At 37.2% G+C, this 15,941-nt stretch overlaps 1 protein-coding gene across 2 annotated transcripts in view; it reads left to right on the top strand.

The window, feature by feature from the left end:
- SPTSSB (serine palmitoyltransferase small subunit B) overlaps positions 1-15,584 on the top strand; it is a 28,889-nt gene extending 13,305 nt beyond the window's left edge. Inside the window, exons 1-3 of one of the 2 annotated variants that reach the window (XM_037741652.1) lie at positions 850-870; positions 8,255-8,296; positions 14,040-15,584. In XM_037741652.1, the coding sequence (XP_037597580.1) occupies positions 14,072-14,302 (231 nt within the window). In that variant the 5' untranslated portion in view covers positions 850-870; positions 8,255-8,296; positions 14,040-14,071 and the 3' untranslated portion in view covers positions 14,303-15,584. Of the gene's footprint in view, positions 1-849; positions 871-8,254; positions 8,297-14,039 lie in introns of those variants that run through there. The other variant, XM_017537294.2, reaches the window with a different exon arrangement.
- Positions 15,585-15,941: the final 357 nt, after the last annotated feature.

Here is a 15,941-nt window from a genome sequence, read left to right on the forward strand (position 1 = left end):
GCTACAGTGTTTTAGGAAATTTGTAACTCTGAAATGGTTGGTAATAGTTTTTTCATTTCAAAGTATCTTGGAAAACTTAGTACTACCTTAACATTATTGATAACAAAGCTTGATTTTACTAATTCAAAAATACTTGTTGGATGTGTGGCATTTGTAAAGCACTGTAAGGTACTCAGCAAAGAACAGTTACCATTGAGGTTACTGAAGCCTTTTTGTCTCCTTTATGACAGCCACACCAAAATTGAGTAAACATTCTGAAGAATAACCTCTCTAATACTGGTTTTGAATTTAGTAACCAATAAAAGTTACATAGCTTGCCTTAAAAATAATCCCATTCTCTTTCATTCTTTGCTTTGTAGTCATAATCTAGCAATAGCGTATTAGCATAGTGTGGTAGTAATCATAGCAGCTAACATTAACTTAGCTCTTTCTATGTGTTATTCTAAATATTTTATACTTTTTAATCATCCCAGCATTTGTGTGAATGAAGCTATCTTATCATTCCTATTCTCCAGTTGGAGAAATTGAGGGTCAGAGTGATTGAGTAACATGGCCAGGGTCACAAAATTAGTAAGAAGAGAGCTGGGATTCGAACCCAGACAGGACCAGAACCCAAGCTTGTAACCACTTCACCATACCACCTGTCAGCAGGATTCTTACCTAGCTCCCTTCATGAGACATTCAGCCTCAGTTTTTTCATCTTTAAAACAGAGATAATTTAAGTGAGGTATCTAGCCATTGCCTACTACACTGGCACTGAAAACTGCTATTTTTGCCAGAGGCAGTGGTGAACACCTATCATACCAACTACTTGAGAAGCTGAAGTGAGAAGGATCACTTGTGTCCAGGAGTTCCAGGCCAGCCTGGACAATATAAGAAAACTCCATCTCAGAAAAAAAAAAAAAAAAAAAAAGTTTCTACTCCCTGCAAAGGGTTCACATTATAAGATTCTACCATGTCTAAGGAAGACCTGTGTATTTGCTTCCTAGGGCTCTTGTAACAAATTACCACAGATTTGGTGGCTTAAAACAACAGTTTATCCTCTGAGTTCCAAAGGCTAGAAGTCTCCAATCAAAGGGTTGGCAGAGCTGTGCTCCCTCCAAAGGCTCTAAGGAGAATTCTTTCTCACCTCTTCCAGCTCTGGCGGCTTCAGGCATTTTTTGGCGTGTGCCTACATAACTCCAATCTCCGCCTCTGTCTTCACAGGGCCTTCTCCTCTGTCTCTCTTTTAAAAACAGTTGTCCTTGGATTTAAGGCTAATCTGGGTAATCTAGGATGTTCTTTTCTCAAGATTCTTAATTGTACTACAAAAACTCTTCTTCCACAAAGGTCATATTCACTGGTTCCAAAACATTGACACAGCTTTTGGGCGGCTATTATCCAACTTACACAATATCTCAGTATAAGTCTTTTTACGTGTTGGAAGATTCCCTGTGGCATTGGTCCTGACAACAAGCCAGCTTTGTCCAGAGGGAATAAGTCACTTTATCTCACTTCTCCTCTGCTTTGCACAGGAAGCATGTAGGTAGCCGTATGGCTGGAAGCAGGTGAAGGAGGATGAAGCCAGTGGTAATACGTCTACACTGTTGTCAGGAGAATCAGAAATCCACCTGGCTAAATTGTCAATGAGAGTCTTCTTCTTTTAGTATATCATCGCTGTAACTCACGTCTAAGATTATAAAATCTAAGTAATTTAGGTGCCTAAAGCAACATGTTTTGACTGAATACTCCTGAATTTTACTATAAACTTCTACTTTCCCTCCCACATCCCCTCTGTCTCTGTCTCCAGTGTATCTCTGAAACCATCTGACCTGGAATATAGCATTGTAACCCACCAAGCAGGGAAATGTGCCTTGATTCAGGGTTTGGCAAAGAGAGCACCTTATCAGTCCTATGTCTGTCTCTATGGCCTGATCAGCCTAGCTCTCCACTCTTTCCTTTTCCTTTTCTTTTTTTCTTTCTTTTTTTTTTTAAAGACAGAGTCTTACTTTGTTGCTCAGGCTGAAGTGCAGTGGTGCAACCACAGCTGACTGCAGCCTCAGCATCCTGGGCTCAAGTGATCCTCCCACTTCAGCCCCGCAAAGTGCTGGGACTACAGGCAAGAGCCACCACCCCTAGCCTTCGCACTTTTCTGTAAAAGCACTAATAACTGAGATACAGAAGCAGATCGACTGAGGGAAATGAAAGGGCAGCAGACTAGATTACTATTGTCACAAAATCACATCTATGAAAGTTCAATGTTGTCAGTCACCAGAATGAGAAAAACACTGACCTCATCACCAGAGCTTTCCAAACAGTGTAATAAGAAATAATTATCAGAAGTGGGAGAGACAGATAAATATGTTTTTTAAAAAGTTTTATAAACATATCTGTTCAATGTTACCCCAAAAAGTGCAAAGGAAACAGGCAATTATTATTATAAAACACTATTGGAAAGGTCTTGGCTAATGAGCTCCTTATACAACCAGATTTGTTTGGCAGAACTCTGAGAACAACGTGCTTCTGACAGATCAATATTGTAGTAACTTACCTTCTTCACCCTCAAATTATTCATTGGATAAAGGTCTTCAGTTGCTGAAGATCCATAAAATATAACAACAATAAGTAGGGATGAGAAAAAGGCTTAATTTTTCATGGTCAGACTTCTAGCTCTTAAGAAAAGCAAAGGCCTTAGAAAAAAACATCAAGCAAGTCTTTCCTAAGGCAGTTAAGAATATCATAGAATTCACAATTCCCGCAAGTACTGCAGGAGACTAAGCTATTAGAATTTCACCAATGCCAAGAATAAACCTAAATATGTCAGCTCTCTTCTCAAGAAGGTTCTTGGGGGTTTGGCAGTTCAAGTTTCCCCCTTATGTCTTGAATACTAAGAAGGGAACCTCAATTGGGGCCTCACAATTATTATTTGAAAAGCTTTGGGGTTATTTGTTTATTCAGCTTTGGATTAAGCAATATTACAAATATTGTTCAGACTGTTTTAAATTTTTTTTTTTAATTTCAGTCCATAATTTTTAGGGTTATTCACTTATTTTTTTAATGTTTAATTGTGTTAAACTATACATATAATTTAACATCTTAGCCATTTTTAAGAGTACAGTTAAATGGTGTTAAGTATATTTACATTGATCTTCAACCAATCTGTAGAATTTTCTCATCTTGCCAAACTGAAACTCTATACCCATTAAACAACAACTCTGTATTTCCACAACTCCCCAGCCCCTGCTAACCACCATTCTTCTGTTTCTATGACTTGACTATTTTAGATTCCCCATATAAGTGAAATCATACAGTTTCTGTGACTGACTTATTCCACTCTATCAGCAAAGGCTCATCCATGTTGCAGCATGTGCCAGAATTTCCTTGTGTTCTAAAGCTGAATAATATTCCATTGTATGTACACAACACATCTTATTTATCCATCCATTTGTCTATGGACATTTGGATTGCTTCCACCTTTTGACTATTGTGAATAATGCTTCTGTGAATGTGGATACACTTTAATGACTTAGCAAATAACTTTTAGTGGCTTTAAGGCCATTGTTAGTGTTGCAGTTTGTTCACTTTTTGCTTCGAAAAACAACCTGGCATTCCTTGGCAACAATATATTCAAAAGGAAAAAGCCATTCAGAAGCTATATATTTTCCCTTGTCCTCCTTTATATAACAACAAAGTTTCTTTTCTGTTCTTTTTAAATAAAATAGTTACAAAGAAGCTCATCCTAAGAAATGACATTGTAGCTAAACCTTGACCTAGAAGCCCTACTCTCCCTTTCAGTATAGCCAGAAATAAACAGGGATACTTGCCCTGTTTCTATGTTAGGAAGTGAAAGGACACCAGGAGCAAGACAAGATAGATCATTCCCTTGTTACAAATTTCTCTTCCTACTCCTAATATCTACTCAGCATCAATGTATATGGCACTCTTTTTATTTCCTAAATATATATCTTCTTTTTGATAGCCATACAATATTGAGATTAATCTAATCTAAATTTGGTACTTTCTATGTTATCATGAGAATTTTTCTTAAAGTCAAATTCCAAATTTTCTTTCCCAGCCAGAAGTTTTTCATTGATAAATTTCTCTATCATCTATCAGAGGATGACCAAGAAAAGGACTGCCTTGAAATTGCAGTTGCTCAACACATGCCACATTTCGCAAAAGCGTCGATTCGTAGTTGGAGTAGAAATACATGTTTTTTATTGTTTTGCTTTTGTTAGTGTTAATAAAAATGGAACTCAATAAAGTTAGTTTAGGCCAGGTGTGGTGGCTCACACCTGTAATTCCATCACTATGGGAGGTCAAGGTGGAAAGATCACTTGAACCCAGGAGTCCAAGACCAGCTTGGGCAACAAAGTGCAACCTGCCCTCTACAAAACTGCTTTTTAAAAATTAGCTGAACGTGGTGGCATGGGCCAGTAGTCCCAGCCACTTGGGACACTGAGGCAGGAGGATCTCTTGAGCCCAGGAGTTCAAGGCTGCTGACTGTGATCATGCATCTGCACTCCAGCCTAAGTAACAAAGCGAGACCTTGCCTCAATAAAAAATAAATATATAAATAAAATAAAATGAGTTCAGGTAGCCACAAAACACTCTGTTCTTGTATATAACATGAAATACTATATCAACAACAGCTTAACTAAACTGTTGGTGAGAGTTTTTCCTTCTAATATACCATTTCAGTAAACTTGCAAGTATAAGATTATAAAGTTTAATTAGAGTAACTTTGTTGCCTAAAGCACCATGTGCTTTGACTTACAATTGTTGGTTTCTTACTCTCTAGGGGGTCTATCAAATTATCCAACTAATGAAAGTGTAGAGAAAGTTCCTTAATTGCCCTATGGTTGTTTGATTTTCTTCCCTAGCTTTGATTCATCATAAATTTTAAAGTTGGTTTTTTTCAGCTCCCTCTAAAAACTTGGGCTCCAAATCCTCACTTACAGTCTGACTTCTGGTATTCACTCTGCTGTCGACATGAGGAATTGGTTGCCAAAGAAAGGCTGGGGAGTGTTCTAAGATTAAAAGGAAATTCTCCCGCCAAAATTTAAAAAAGGATGGAATTTTCTGTGGGGCACAGAAAACATTAGGGTCACCCACAGAAAATGTAGAGCAAGGTATCTGGAAACTGAGAAGCCAATAAACTGTGGTTATGTCTTATTCTTACACAGAAGCAATAGGAGGTTTTGCCATTAATCAGATGAATTTAAACCACATTCATGTATCTGATACAATAAATAATTGTATGTCTTTGTATCTCACAAAGAGTCTTTGAGTTTATGTTAGTGAAATCTTGCAAGTGGTTTAAAGTTTTACCAATCCACAAGTAATGACATGATACTACAGTTGTTGTGACTATTGCTATTACTTCTAAAGAGCCAAAACCCATTCAAACTCTCCTTACTACATCACTCAAACAGGCTTAGAGTCAATTATCTTAATGCTACACATGGAGAAACAGTGACACAAAATGATTTTGGAATTTGCCCAAGGACACAAGTAAAATAAATAAATAGAAAGAGAGAAAAAGAGCTGCAATAAAATTCAGGTCTTCAAGTGTCCAGGTGTTCCCAGCCTGGGGTGTTTCCCATTGGAACCACTTTTCTACCTACCAATCTTAAATTATTACTCACTTAGAGTAAGCACTTCTAAAAGCAATTTTAATGGGATTTAAAACTACATCATAAGTCTTTTTTATGCCCCTGAAGAGTCCATGAACTTTTAACATTATGAGAAAGTAAAAAAGCATTTGTTATATATATATATATATATATATATATGTATATATGTATACATATATACATATATATATTTAAAATTTAGCACCAGCTCTCTTCCATCTTTCAAAAAAACAGATTGTACTGAATTTTCACAAAACAACATGTCTAAAACTCATTGCCTGAAAGCAGACAATGAGAATTCAGAAGCACCTTTTATGATCCCCACATTATGCTGTGGGAATATTAAGTAAGTTCGAGTGTAGTTCCTGCCCTCAACCACCTTACAGCTGAATCAGTCAGTCAACCATCAGACCAGCTCACCACCAGGCACTGGGGATAACAAGATGAATGCCGTACATTCCCAGTACCCAAAGCCCTCATAGTCTTATGGGGAAAACAGACTGTGCATAACTAAAAATGTTGCTACAATGGTAACACATAAAAGAGAGTAATATATTTTCCTTTGCAGGGAAGGGGTCTTGTGAGAATTTTCCATAGAAGAAAGGGTATAGAAGATATGCCTTAAAATAGCTTCTTTAAGCAATAGCTTAAAATAGGAGTTTATCTGGCAGAGAAGGGGCACAAAAAAATTTCAAGAAAAGAAGAGAGCATGAATGAAAACATAGAAGCTTTAGAATGAATGGCATTTAGCAGGAGAGTTAAGAGATTTAACTGGAGAAGCAAAGAAATGAAACTGTGAAGGGCCTTAACCAAAGGTTTTATTTCATAGGAAATAGCCACTGAAAGCTTTAAGAAGAGAAATGAATCTGTTAAGTTTGGACAGTTAATTCTAGCAGCAGTTTAGCAGATTGTAAGGTAAAAAAGAGAAAAGTAGGTAGGCTAGTTCATTAGCGTGAGCAACAGATAGGGAGAATCCATAGCACTATCCAACAAAATATTCTGCAATGTTGAAAACATTCTCTATCTCTGCTCTCCAATATGGTAGCCACTAGCCACAGTGGCTATTAAACACTAGACATTTAAATTGCCATGGGTAACTAGTGGCTGCCATATTGAACAATGCAGAGACATCTTAGAGAAGCTAACCCTTAAGCTAATTAAGCCTTAAAGAAGGGTTTTTCCACCTGCAGGTTGCAATTAGAAGAAAATAACAAAATAAGGTAGAATTAACTATAATAGACAAGAATAAATATAATAGAACAGAATAGAATAAAAATATCATCATGCATTGCAAAGTATTGTTCATTTCAGTTATGTGACACACACACTTTGTGTGTATGTGTGTGTGTGCATGTGTACACCATAGGTCACAATGTAAAGTGCATTTTTGCTCTCTATTGTGTTTCAGAAATTTTAAAAGCCAGTCTCTTATACAAGGATATTATTCATCTATGTACATAGTTATTGGGAAAAGTTTTCTAGATAGGAAGAAAAGCACAAGCAAAGTTCACTGCAGTTTAGAATAGGATAACTCTGGACCTTTGAAGACTTTCATAATTATTCTTTTCTCCTTTGAATAGACTTCAATGTTTAGGGCAGTTATAGATTTACAGAAAAATAAAGAAGACAATACAGGGAGTTCCCATATACCTTGCATCCAGTTTCCCCTTTTAAAATCTTACATTAGTATAACTTATTCATTATAATTAACGAGCCGGTATTGATATACTAATATTAACTAAAGTTCTTACTTTACTCATATGTCCTTAGCTATTACTTAATGTATCTTTTCTGTTCCAGGATTCCATCGGGAATACCACATTACAGTTAGTCATAATGTCTCCTTAGCCTCCTTTGGCTGTAACAATTTTTCACAATTGGCTCGTTTTTGATGGCCTTGAGAGTTTTGAGGAGTGCTGGTCAGGTATCTTGTAGAATGCTCCTCTATTGAAATTTGTCTGCTACCTTTGTCATGATTAAGCTGGAACTATGTATGGGTTACTGGGAAGAAGACCACAGAGGTAAAATGTCTTTTTTTGACATCATATCATGAAGACATATTATCAACATGATTAATAATGATTGATGTTGGCCTTGATCATCTGGCTGAAGCAGGGCTTATCAGTTTTCGTCACTGTAAAGTTACTCATTTTTTATCCCCCTTTCCATGTTGTATTCTTTGGGAGAAAATCGCTATATTCCTAATTTTTTAAATAAATGAATTATTCAGTTAAAGGAAGGCTTGTACTTGAGTATGTCATATTAAGCTGTTTCCAAAGAAAGCTACTGTGACTACAGAAACAGTCTCTTTTTAGATACAGCATCTCTCTCTCTGCAACTGGCAGGACACTTCTATCACTTCTCAGATTTTCAGGTTCCAAATATGAAGCGCACACACACACACACACAAATGAAGCTGAGTGATTGATGTAGAGTTCCAAAGTGAGATGAGAAGGAGTTAACCCAAAAATCAACTATAGGTCCTTCTGACTTTTGAGTCCCTGATTCTGATATTCTAGAGGTAAATTTAACCCAAAATGTATTAAGTCTTTTCTTTTTTCCCAACAGAATAGCTACTTTTCTGAATGGGAAATTCCTTAATGAGAAAATCTAATAACTTGGAGTATTTTTTTTTTGGCAGGGGAGGGCTACAGGATCACATCTTCTGCAATACTGCCAAGGTAAATGCCACTGCACCAAATCATCTGCTACTCCTCTTTCATTGCAGTTGCCTAGCTTCCTGCCAGTCCTGTTCCCCAAAACAGAAAACAACAACAAAGAGCTCCCTGAGCAAGCTCAGCCGCCACTTTTCCTGCAAGCTCCCTTCAACAGTGTTCACATTCCATGACTCATACACTAGTGTTCCTGTTACCACATGTATTTTTTTTTAAATTGTTACATTTATTCACTTTATTCTCCATCCAAGCCTGAACTAATTCCTGCCCCTGAGTAATATGAGTCATGAGTCTCGAATCTTCTCCCTCTCCATCTGAGAGAGGAGATGTAACTGCATCTCCTTCACTGCACACAAATCTAAAATGACAGGAAAATGATCACTCATTGATAAAAGAGTAGTAACAATAAGAAATAAGAAATATTCATTTACTCTGCATTCCCAGTTATGACATAACCTTTTAGTGGACTTCCAAGACAGAAACATTCAGTCTTCAGCAGGTATTGTCACACAGTTTCAGCATGTTAAACTCTATCCAGACCACTGTACCCTGCCTGAAGATACATCACAGTCTCCTTAGGAGTGCTACCTTTGAATACACACTCTCATTAAAGTTCTAAGAGCAATTTTAAAGTCATCAAGTTTAGAGGAAAAAAAATTTTTTTAAAGAATAAACTACCCTCTCCTTCTTTTCCATATATCAAAAGTTACCTTTTCAAAGCACATAACTAAAAACAGGAGATGCATGGTGTGCCTGAATAAAGTAAGCATTTCAAGTTCTGGGTTTAGCTTTGCTGAGATATAGCACTAGGTCTCTAAGGAAGTGGACAGATTAATATCACATTTCATTGTGAACATTTAGGACTTTAAAATGTTTGCTGTCATCTAGTTCTAGGTTATCTGTGGATAATCAATTTCATGATATTTCTGTCATCTTACGTTCTCACATGCAGCCTCTTTCTCTAGCTTTCTTCTTAGCATTATTCCATGTCCTTTCCTCCCACTTATTGCTCATTCCTGGACCCCAGATCACTGCATGTTGTTACATGATCCAGTTTGCTGCTTCCTGGAAGAGTGTCTCCTGCCTGTAATGCCTTTGAGAATAGAGTCTTTCTGAAGCCATTAATATTCAGAAGGAGCCACACAGTAGTACCCAAAATGTATTTATTCATTGAATGAATGAATTCTCCTAACCACATTACTCATCAAATTGTCTAAAGTGGTTTTTTTCTTTTAATTTTGTATATAGTCCTATAGGAGATAAGAAAGTTGACTCACAGAAGGTAGAAATATATTACCTAAGCAAATCTAGAACCTAAAAATAGTATGTATTCTAACAATAGATTGTAGCAGATGGTTCACCAATAATAACCAAGGTTCTCTCTTCTCACCATCTCATAATAAGAAATGACAAATAAATTGTTTTTAAAATTGCGTCTCATCAATAAGGGGGAAATGAATCAAATAAAAAGAGACAATCAGGGCTTTCAAGAGATGCTTTCCACATGTCAGATCTGGCTACTTAGAGGGCTGAGACTGTGGAAACTGGCAAGGAAAAAAAATATTTTAAATCTTAACTGCTTAAATTGTTAGCAGTGCAAAAGTACATTTAAAATGGCCAGATTTAAAGTCATTGCAGATTTGAGGTATCTGTGACCAAGGTCTTTCCATGTATCCAGTGTTGGTGTTATACATGTTGGTGTGCTTTTATCTGTTGTTTTTTTGTTTGATTGATTGATTGATTGGCTTTTAGCAGTTTAAAACAATAGACAGTAATTATCTTAAAGTTTCTATGGCTCAGGAATCTGCATACAAATTAGCTGGGTACCTCTGGTACAGGGTCTTTCTCAAGGCCATGGTTAAGGTGTTGGCTAGTGCTGCCCAAGCAAGGAATTCTAATTTTAACAGAGAAAGCAATAGCCAGGAGATTAATCAATGCATTTTTTTTAAATTTAGGGTATTTTGTTTTGTTTTTGCCAAATTTCACTATGTTGCTCAGGCTGGACTTGAAATCCTAGGCCAAAGGGATCCTCCAACGCTGGCCTCAGCCTCTCTAGTACCTGAGACTACAGTCCTGTCCCACTGTGCCTGGTTTAATTCATGTTTTTTGTTTGTTTGTTTTTGAGATGAAATTTTGCTCTTACTGCCCAGGCTGGAACGCAATGGCAAGATCTCAACTCACTGCAGCCTCTGTCTCCCAGGTTCAAGTGATTCTTCTGCCTCAGCCACCCAAATAGCTGGGATTACAGGTGCTCACCACCATGCCCAGCTAACTTTTTGTATTTTTAGTAGAGACAGGGTTTCGCCATGTTGGCCAAGCTGGTCTCCAACTCCTGACCTCAGGTGATCCACCCACCTCAGCCTCCCAAAGTGCTGGGATTACAAGTATGAGCCACCACGCACAGCAATTAGTGCATTTTTAAAAGCCATAACCAGGCCAGGTGCAGTGGCTCATACCTGTAATCCTAGCATTTTGGGAGGCAGAGGCAGGCAATCACCCAAGGTCAGGAGTTCGAGATCAGCCTGGCCAACATGGTAAAACCCCACCTCTACTAAAAATACAAAAAAAAAAAAAAAAAACAATACTGGGGCATGGTGGCATGCTGCTGTAATCCCAGCTACTCAGAAGTCTGAGGTAGAAGAATCTCTTGAACCTGGGAGGCGGAAGTTGCAGTGAGCCAAGATCACACCACTACCTTCTAGCCTAAGTGACAGAGCGAGACTCCATCTCAAAAATAAACAGATAAATAGCCACAACTTATAGAGAAAAAGTTAATAATATTTCTAAATAAGCAATATTATCTCATTTGCAAAAGTTAAAAAAGAATATTTTAAACAGAGTCTCATTATATTGTTGATTCTAAATGAGTAATGCCCAAGGGAAAAGTAGAGATACCGATTTTCTGAAATAATTGAGCCCCCAAATCCTTTCAACTTGGCTTTGGAATGCAGCATTACCACATGAGCTTAAAGCCTCCTCCTCTCAAACCCACCACAGCATTACCCTAACTCAGAGGTTAAAGATAAAACCTACCCAACTAGGCCCTGTAGCTCCTGGCCTCACTCTGGCCATTCCTGCCTCTTTAGTGTCATCTCGCTCCCTGCTCCCTCCCTGGCCCCTCAAAACCAACCTACTTCTTCCCACCTCCAGCCTTTGCACAGGTTGTTCCCTCTGTCTTGGCTGTTCTCCCCACTTCTCTGTCTATTCTATCCGTTTGACTCATAAAGATTCCTTGGAACTTATCTCAAAAGTCTCTTCCTCAGAGCTGTGCTCAGGTTTCCCACAGCCCCTTATATATGGTATTTTTCCCATAAAGCACTTAAAGCCTGTATAAAAGAAGGCTTTGCACAGAGTCCGCCTTTTGCCCTTCCATCCCTTCTGCTATGTGAGTACATGGCATTCAAGTTACCGTCTTAGAAGCAGAGACAGGGCAGTGCCCTCACCTGACACTGAACCTGCTGGGCCTTTTCTCTTGAACTTCCACCCTGAAGAACTGGGAAATAAATATCTATTATCTATAAATTTCCCAGTCTAGGATATTTTGTAATAAGAGCACAAACAGACTAAGACACTCTCCTTCTGTCATTCATTTCCTCCAAGACCTAACCCTATTGACTTTTACTCTTTCTGTGCAGCCAGAGCTGGGAGAGAAAAAGAACATTGGAGGTAAATTATCACTGATGTTCACCTACCAATTTAAGTTCCATAATATAAGTTATTGAAATAATTTAAATCAAATTACTTAGTTCTTAGTTCTTACTCTGGCTTCTAGGAAAGGTGGGAGGCTGGCTGACTTTTCATTCCAAAAGAAAGTCAGAATGCTTCAGTTTTGTATTATCTATCTGGCTGGATTATCTTAGCCATTATTACAGATCATTGTGATCTGATCACACATGGGCTTTCCATTTTTAATTTGTGAAAATAATCCTTGTCAAAATGTATTACTTCTTATGAAAGCCTAGCTGTATGAAAATCAATAATAGCTAAATGTATCCTACTTAGATTGAGACTATAAGTGCTCTATAATTATTTATTTAAGTTGATTACTTGTCATTCATTCATTTACTCATTCCTTCAGCAAATACTTACTGATGACTATCTTGGTGATATGCATGGTTCCAGCATCCACTATACAAGGATCAGTGAGGGTTTCCCCATAGCCTAAGGAGTCCACAGTCTTATAGTATGAAAGCATCTTGCTTTTCCTCAAAAGAAAAAAGAAACATTTTCAGGTCAGAAGATAGAAATTATCTTTAAAAATCCTAACTGTACTTGGAATAGTAAAAGTTATCAAAGTGGACTTTGATGATATGGCACCATGTTATTCTTAGGAGTGAGCAAAAGAGGCACAAAGATGAGCCTATATTTTCAGAGACACCCACCACTATGCCTATGAAAGTCTCCAGAATCTCCCAGGAAGCTTTTTTTTTTTTCATGAGACAGAGTCTTACTCTGTCGCCCAGGCTGGAGTGCAGTGGTGCAATCTCAGCTCATTGCAACCTCGGCCTCCCAGGCTCAAGCCATCCTCCCACCTCAGTCCCCCAAGTAGCTGGGATTATAGATGCATGCCACTACACTAAGCTAATTTTGTATATTTTAGTAGAGATAGAATTTTGCCTTGTTGGTCAGGCTAGTCTCAAACTCCTGGCCTCAAGTGATCTGCCCATCTCAGCCTCCCAAAGTGCTAGAATTGCAGGCATGAGCCACTGTGCCTAGCCCCCAGGAAGCTTTCTACGAAATGACTTCTTTCTGGGAAGTTTTAGTTATGGTTATAACTGTGGTCATATCTGAAGGCCAATTAAACACTAATGTGGATTTTATAAGTTCTATACGAAAAAACCAGAAGGCCACCCAAAGTTACACTTAGAGCTCCCCATTTGTTTTGGGGAACCATAAGACCACCCACATGTCCAATGATTCATAGAAGGACTTGTGGGACTCAACATATATTTATCCACACGGTATTTATTCATGGGCACATCAGAAGCATGTACATGGATTTCTCTAGATTCCGGAGCACTCTCCACATAAGTGTTCCTTTCTCTACCAGCAAAAACTGCAGTAATGTATGTATAGCTTCTGTCCAGGGAGACCCATTAGAACGAAACTCAGCATCCAAAGTTTATACTGGGGCTGATCATGTGGGCACACTTTGCTTGGCAATTACCAAAATTCCAGAGTACCAGAATACAGTAGCTATTCACTATAAATTGCATTGCTTTTATAGGCTAGGTACAGTGAATCTTCCTTATCTAGAGAACATTCCAAAAGCCAAGTTCTCAGATGCCAGCCAAGGACTAAACTTGCAAGCATGCCCTACTGAAGATTAGTAACCTTGGGCTTGCTATAGTATTTCTCCTGTGCACACTGTTTTTTAAATCTTCTGCCAGAATATATGCTGTAGGAAATAGAAAAGTTCGCTTATATTTATCTTTGTATATGTGGCTCTGGAAAATGAGGCTAACCTCAATTTTTAGGTACTGTTATCACTAAAGTTTTTTCTAGCAATTATCATATTTAGATATTACTGTTACTAATACTATTATTGCTACCAATTTTAGTAGTAATTATTAGTAGTGGTGACTATATATAATATCATTAATATATTTTGTACTATTTTATAGAATATTCAAATATTAATAATCTATTCAATAATCTTTAACAAATCTTTGAAAGAGATTAACATGCTGAGATCATGAAATTTTAAAGAGATTCTGTGTTTGGTTCCTTATCTTCTAATCTGTTACAGGACAAACTTACTGCAGCTTGAAGGAGACAACCATGGATTTGAGGCGTGTGAAGGAATATTTCTCCTGGCTCTACTATCAATACCAAATCATTAGCTGCTGTGCTGTTTTAGAGCCCTGGGAGCGATCTATGTTTAACACCATCTTACTAACCATTATTGCTATGGTGGTATACACTGCCTATGTCTTTATTCCAATCCACATTCGCCTGGCTTGGGAATTTTTCTCAAAAATATGTGGATATCACAGTACAATTTCTAATTGATCTTGTTCACATTCTGTGAAATGGCATTGCATATTTATATGTTGCTTACAATTCATTGATTTAGGTAACTACTGTGTTTTCATTCACTGTCTGACCTGAAAAGCACTCTCTTCTCTATGCACTGTTATATTCTGCCTTCCGCCTGGAGTTTGAAATAGATGTCTTTTTAGTTTCTTTCACAAATGCTACATTGTGCATCAGACCATAGATAATACAGTGACTTTACCTCACATACCATATTCTCTCAACACAAATCTATGAATTTAGTTTATTTAAAATCGGAACCATTCCTACAAAATTTTTCTGGAAAACAGGCTCATAACAGAACTACCAGAATCATACTTAAAGTGCTCCCTTGGTACTTATTCTATGCTGATGGATATATTTAAAAAAATCTTTATAGGCTACTGTCAGAAGTATCTTATCCTTGTTTACGATGTACAAAAAGATGTGAATAAATTGTATGGACCCCCTAAGTCTTATTTTCTAGTAAACTGATGATACTTTTACTTCAAATGCAAAAGAATAAGCTGGAGGCAGTTATACTCCTTCATACACTGTTCATGAATTGTTTTAAATGCTTCTTAAAGTCTGGCTTTATAACCGTTTAAAATCAACAATGTTGATTTTAGATAACCAAGTAAGTATTATAATACAAAATAATTTTAAGTGTAAGAAACAAAAGTATAATCAAAGTAAATTCAGATATTGTGATTTGTGGTGTTGCCTTGCCTTGCATGATGCTGGGGGAAAAAGAGAAAATAAATTTTCTTTTTGTGCTTTTATTCAGTAGACAGGAGAAAAAAGAATGTATTGGGCTACAGGAAGAAAAGCTAATAAATAGGCTGGAAGTAATATTCTACCAGCAGGAACTCAACAGCTCCAGTTAAGTGCTTTGATATAGTGGCTCCTTTGCAGAGCCAAAGCAAGATTTTTGAAATTTCCTTCAAAGTGTTTATCTTTAAAACAAATATAAGGTTTTAATTATACTGCTGAAGCAAATGTGAATGCCAAAGACTAAGTTTTGCAGTTTTGCTTTCCTCCCAACAAATATTAATGTATGTCATTTTAGAGGGTAAAAATGTAAATAGGTTGAACAATATTTGCACCCTTGTTTGTGTTATGAAAAAAAGTTTTCCAAGGAGAGCTAGAGAGAAAGATGTTTGGCATGCCAAATTAACTTGCATGTTTGTTAAAAAAGCAAACACATGTTTTGAAGAGAAACCAGATCTGAACATGTATTTGTTGAGTTTTGCAAAATAAAATTAATTTTGTAAGTAAATATCTACTTCCAGATTTACTTTATTTCATGTTGCACTAAATATCTAGGTGGTACATTGCATATTTCTCCCCAGTTTATCAATTTTTAATAATCCAATATGGTAACTGATCTTAAAATGGCAACATAAGCTACCATGTATCAAGGAACTTCTCCATACTGGACACATTTTCCATGTTGGAGTAGGTATAAAGGTCTTCCACTTACAGGTAAAGAGTCTGGAACTTGAAAAAGTTACATTTCTTGTTCAAGGTCGATTAGCTACTAGTAGCATAGCAAGGATGCAAATCCAGGTCAGGACCACACTGGGCCCTGCAAATATTTGGCACATGAAAGCCCGGAGGAGGACAAAATGAACAA

This window comes from Cebus imitator, unplaced genomic scaffold (genome assembly GCF_001604975.1).
Source record: "Cebus imitator isolate Cc_AM_T3 unplaced genomic scaffold, Cebus_imitator-1.0 Scaffold102, whole genome shotgun sequence".
Lineage (NCBI taxonomy): Eukaryota > Metazoa > Chordata > Mammalia > Primates > Cebidae > Cebus > Cebus imitator.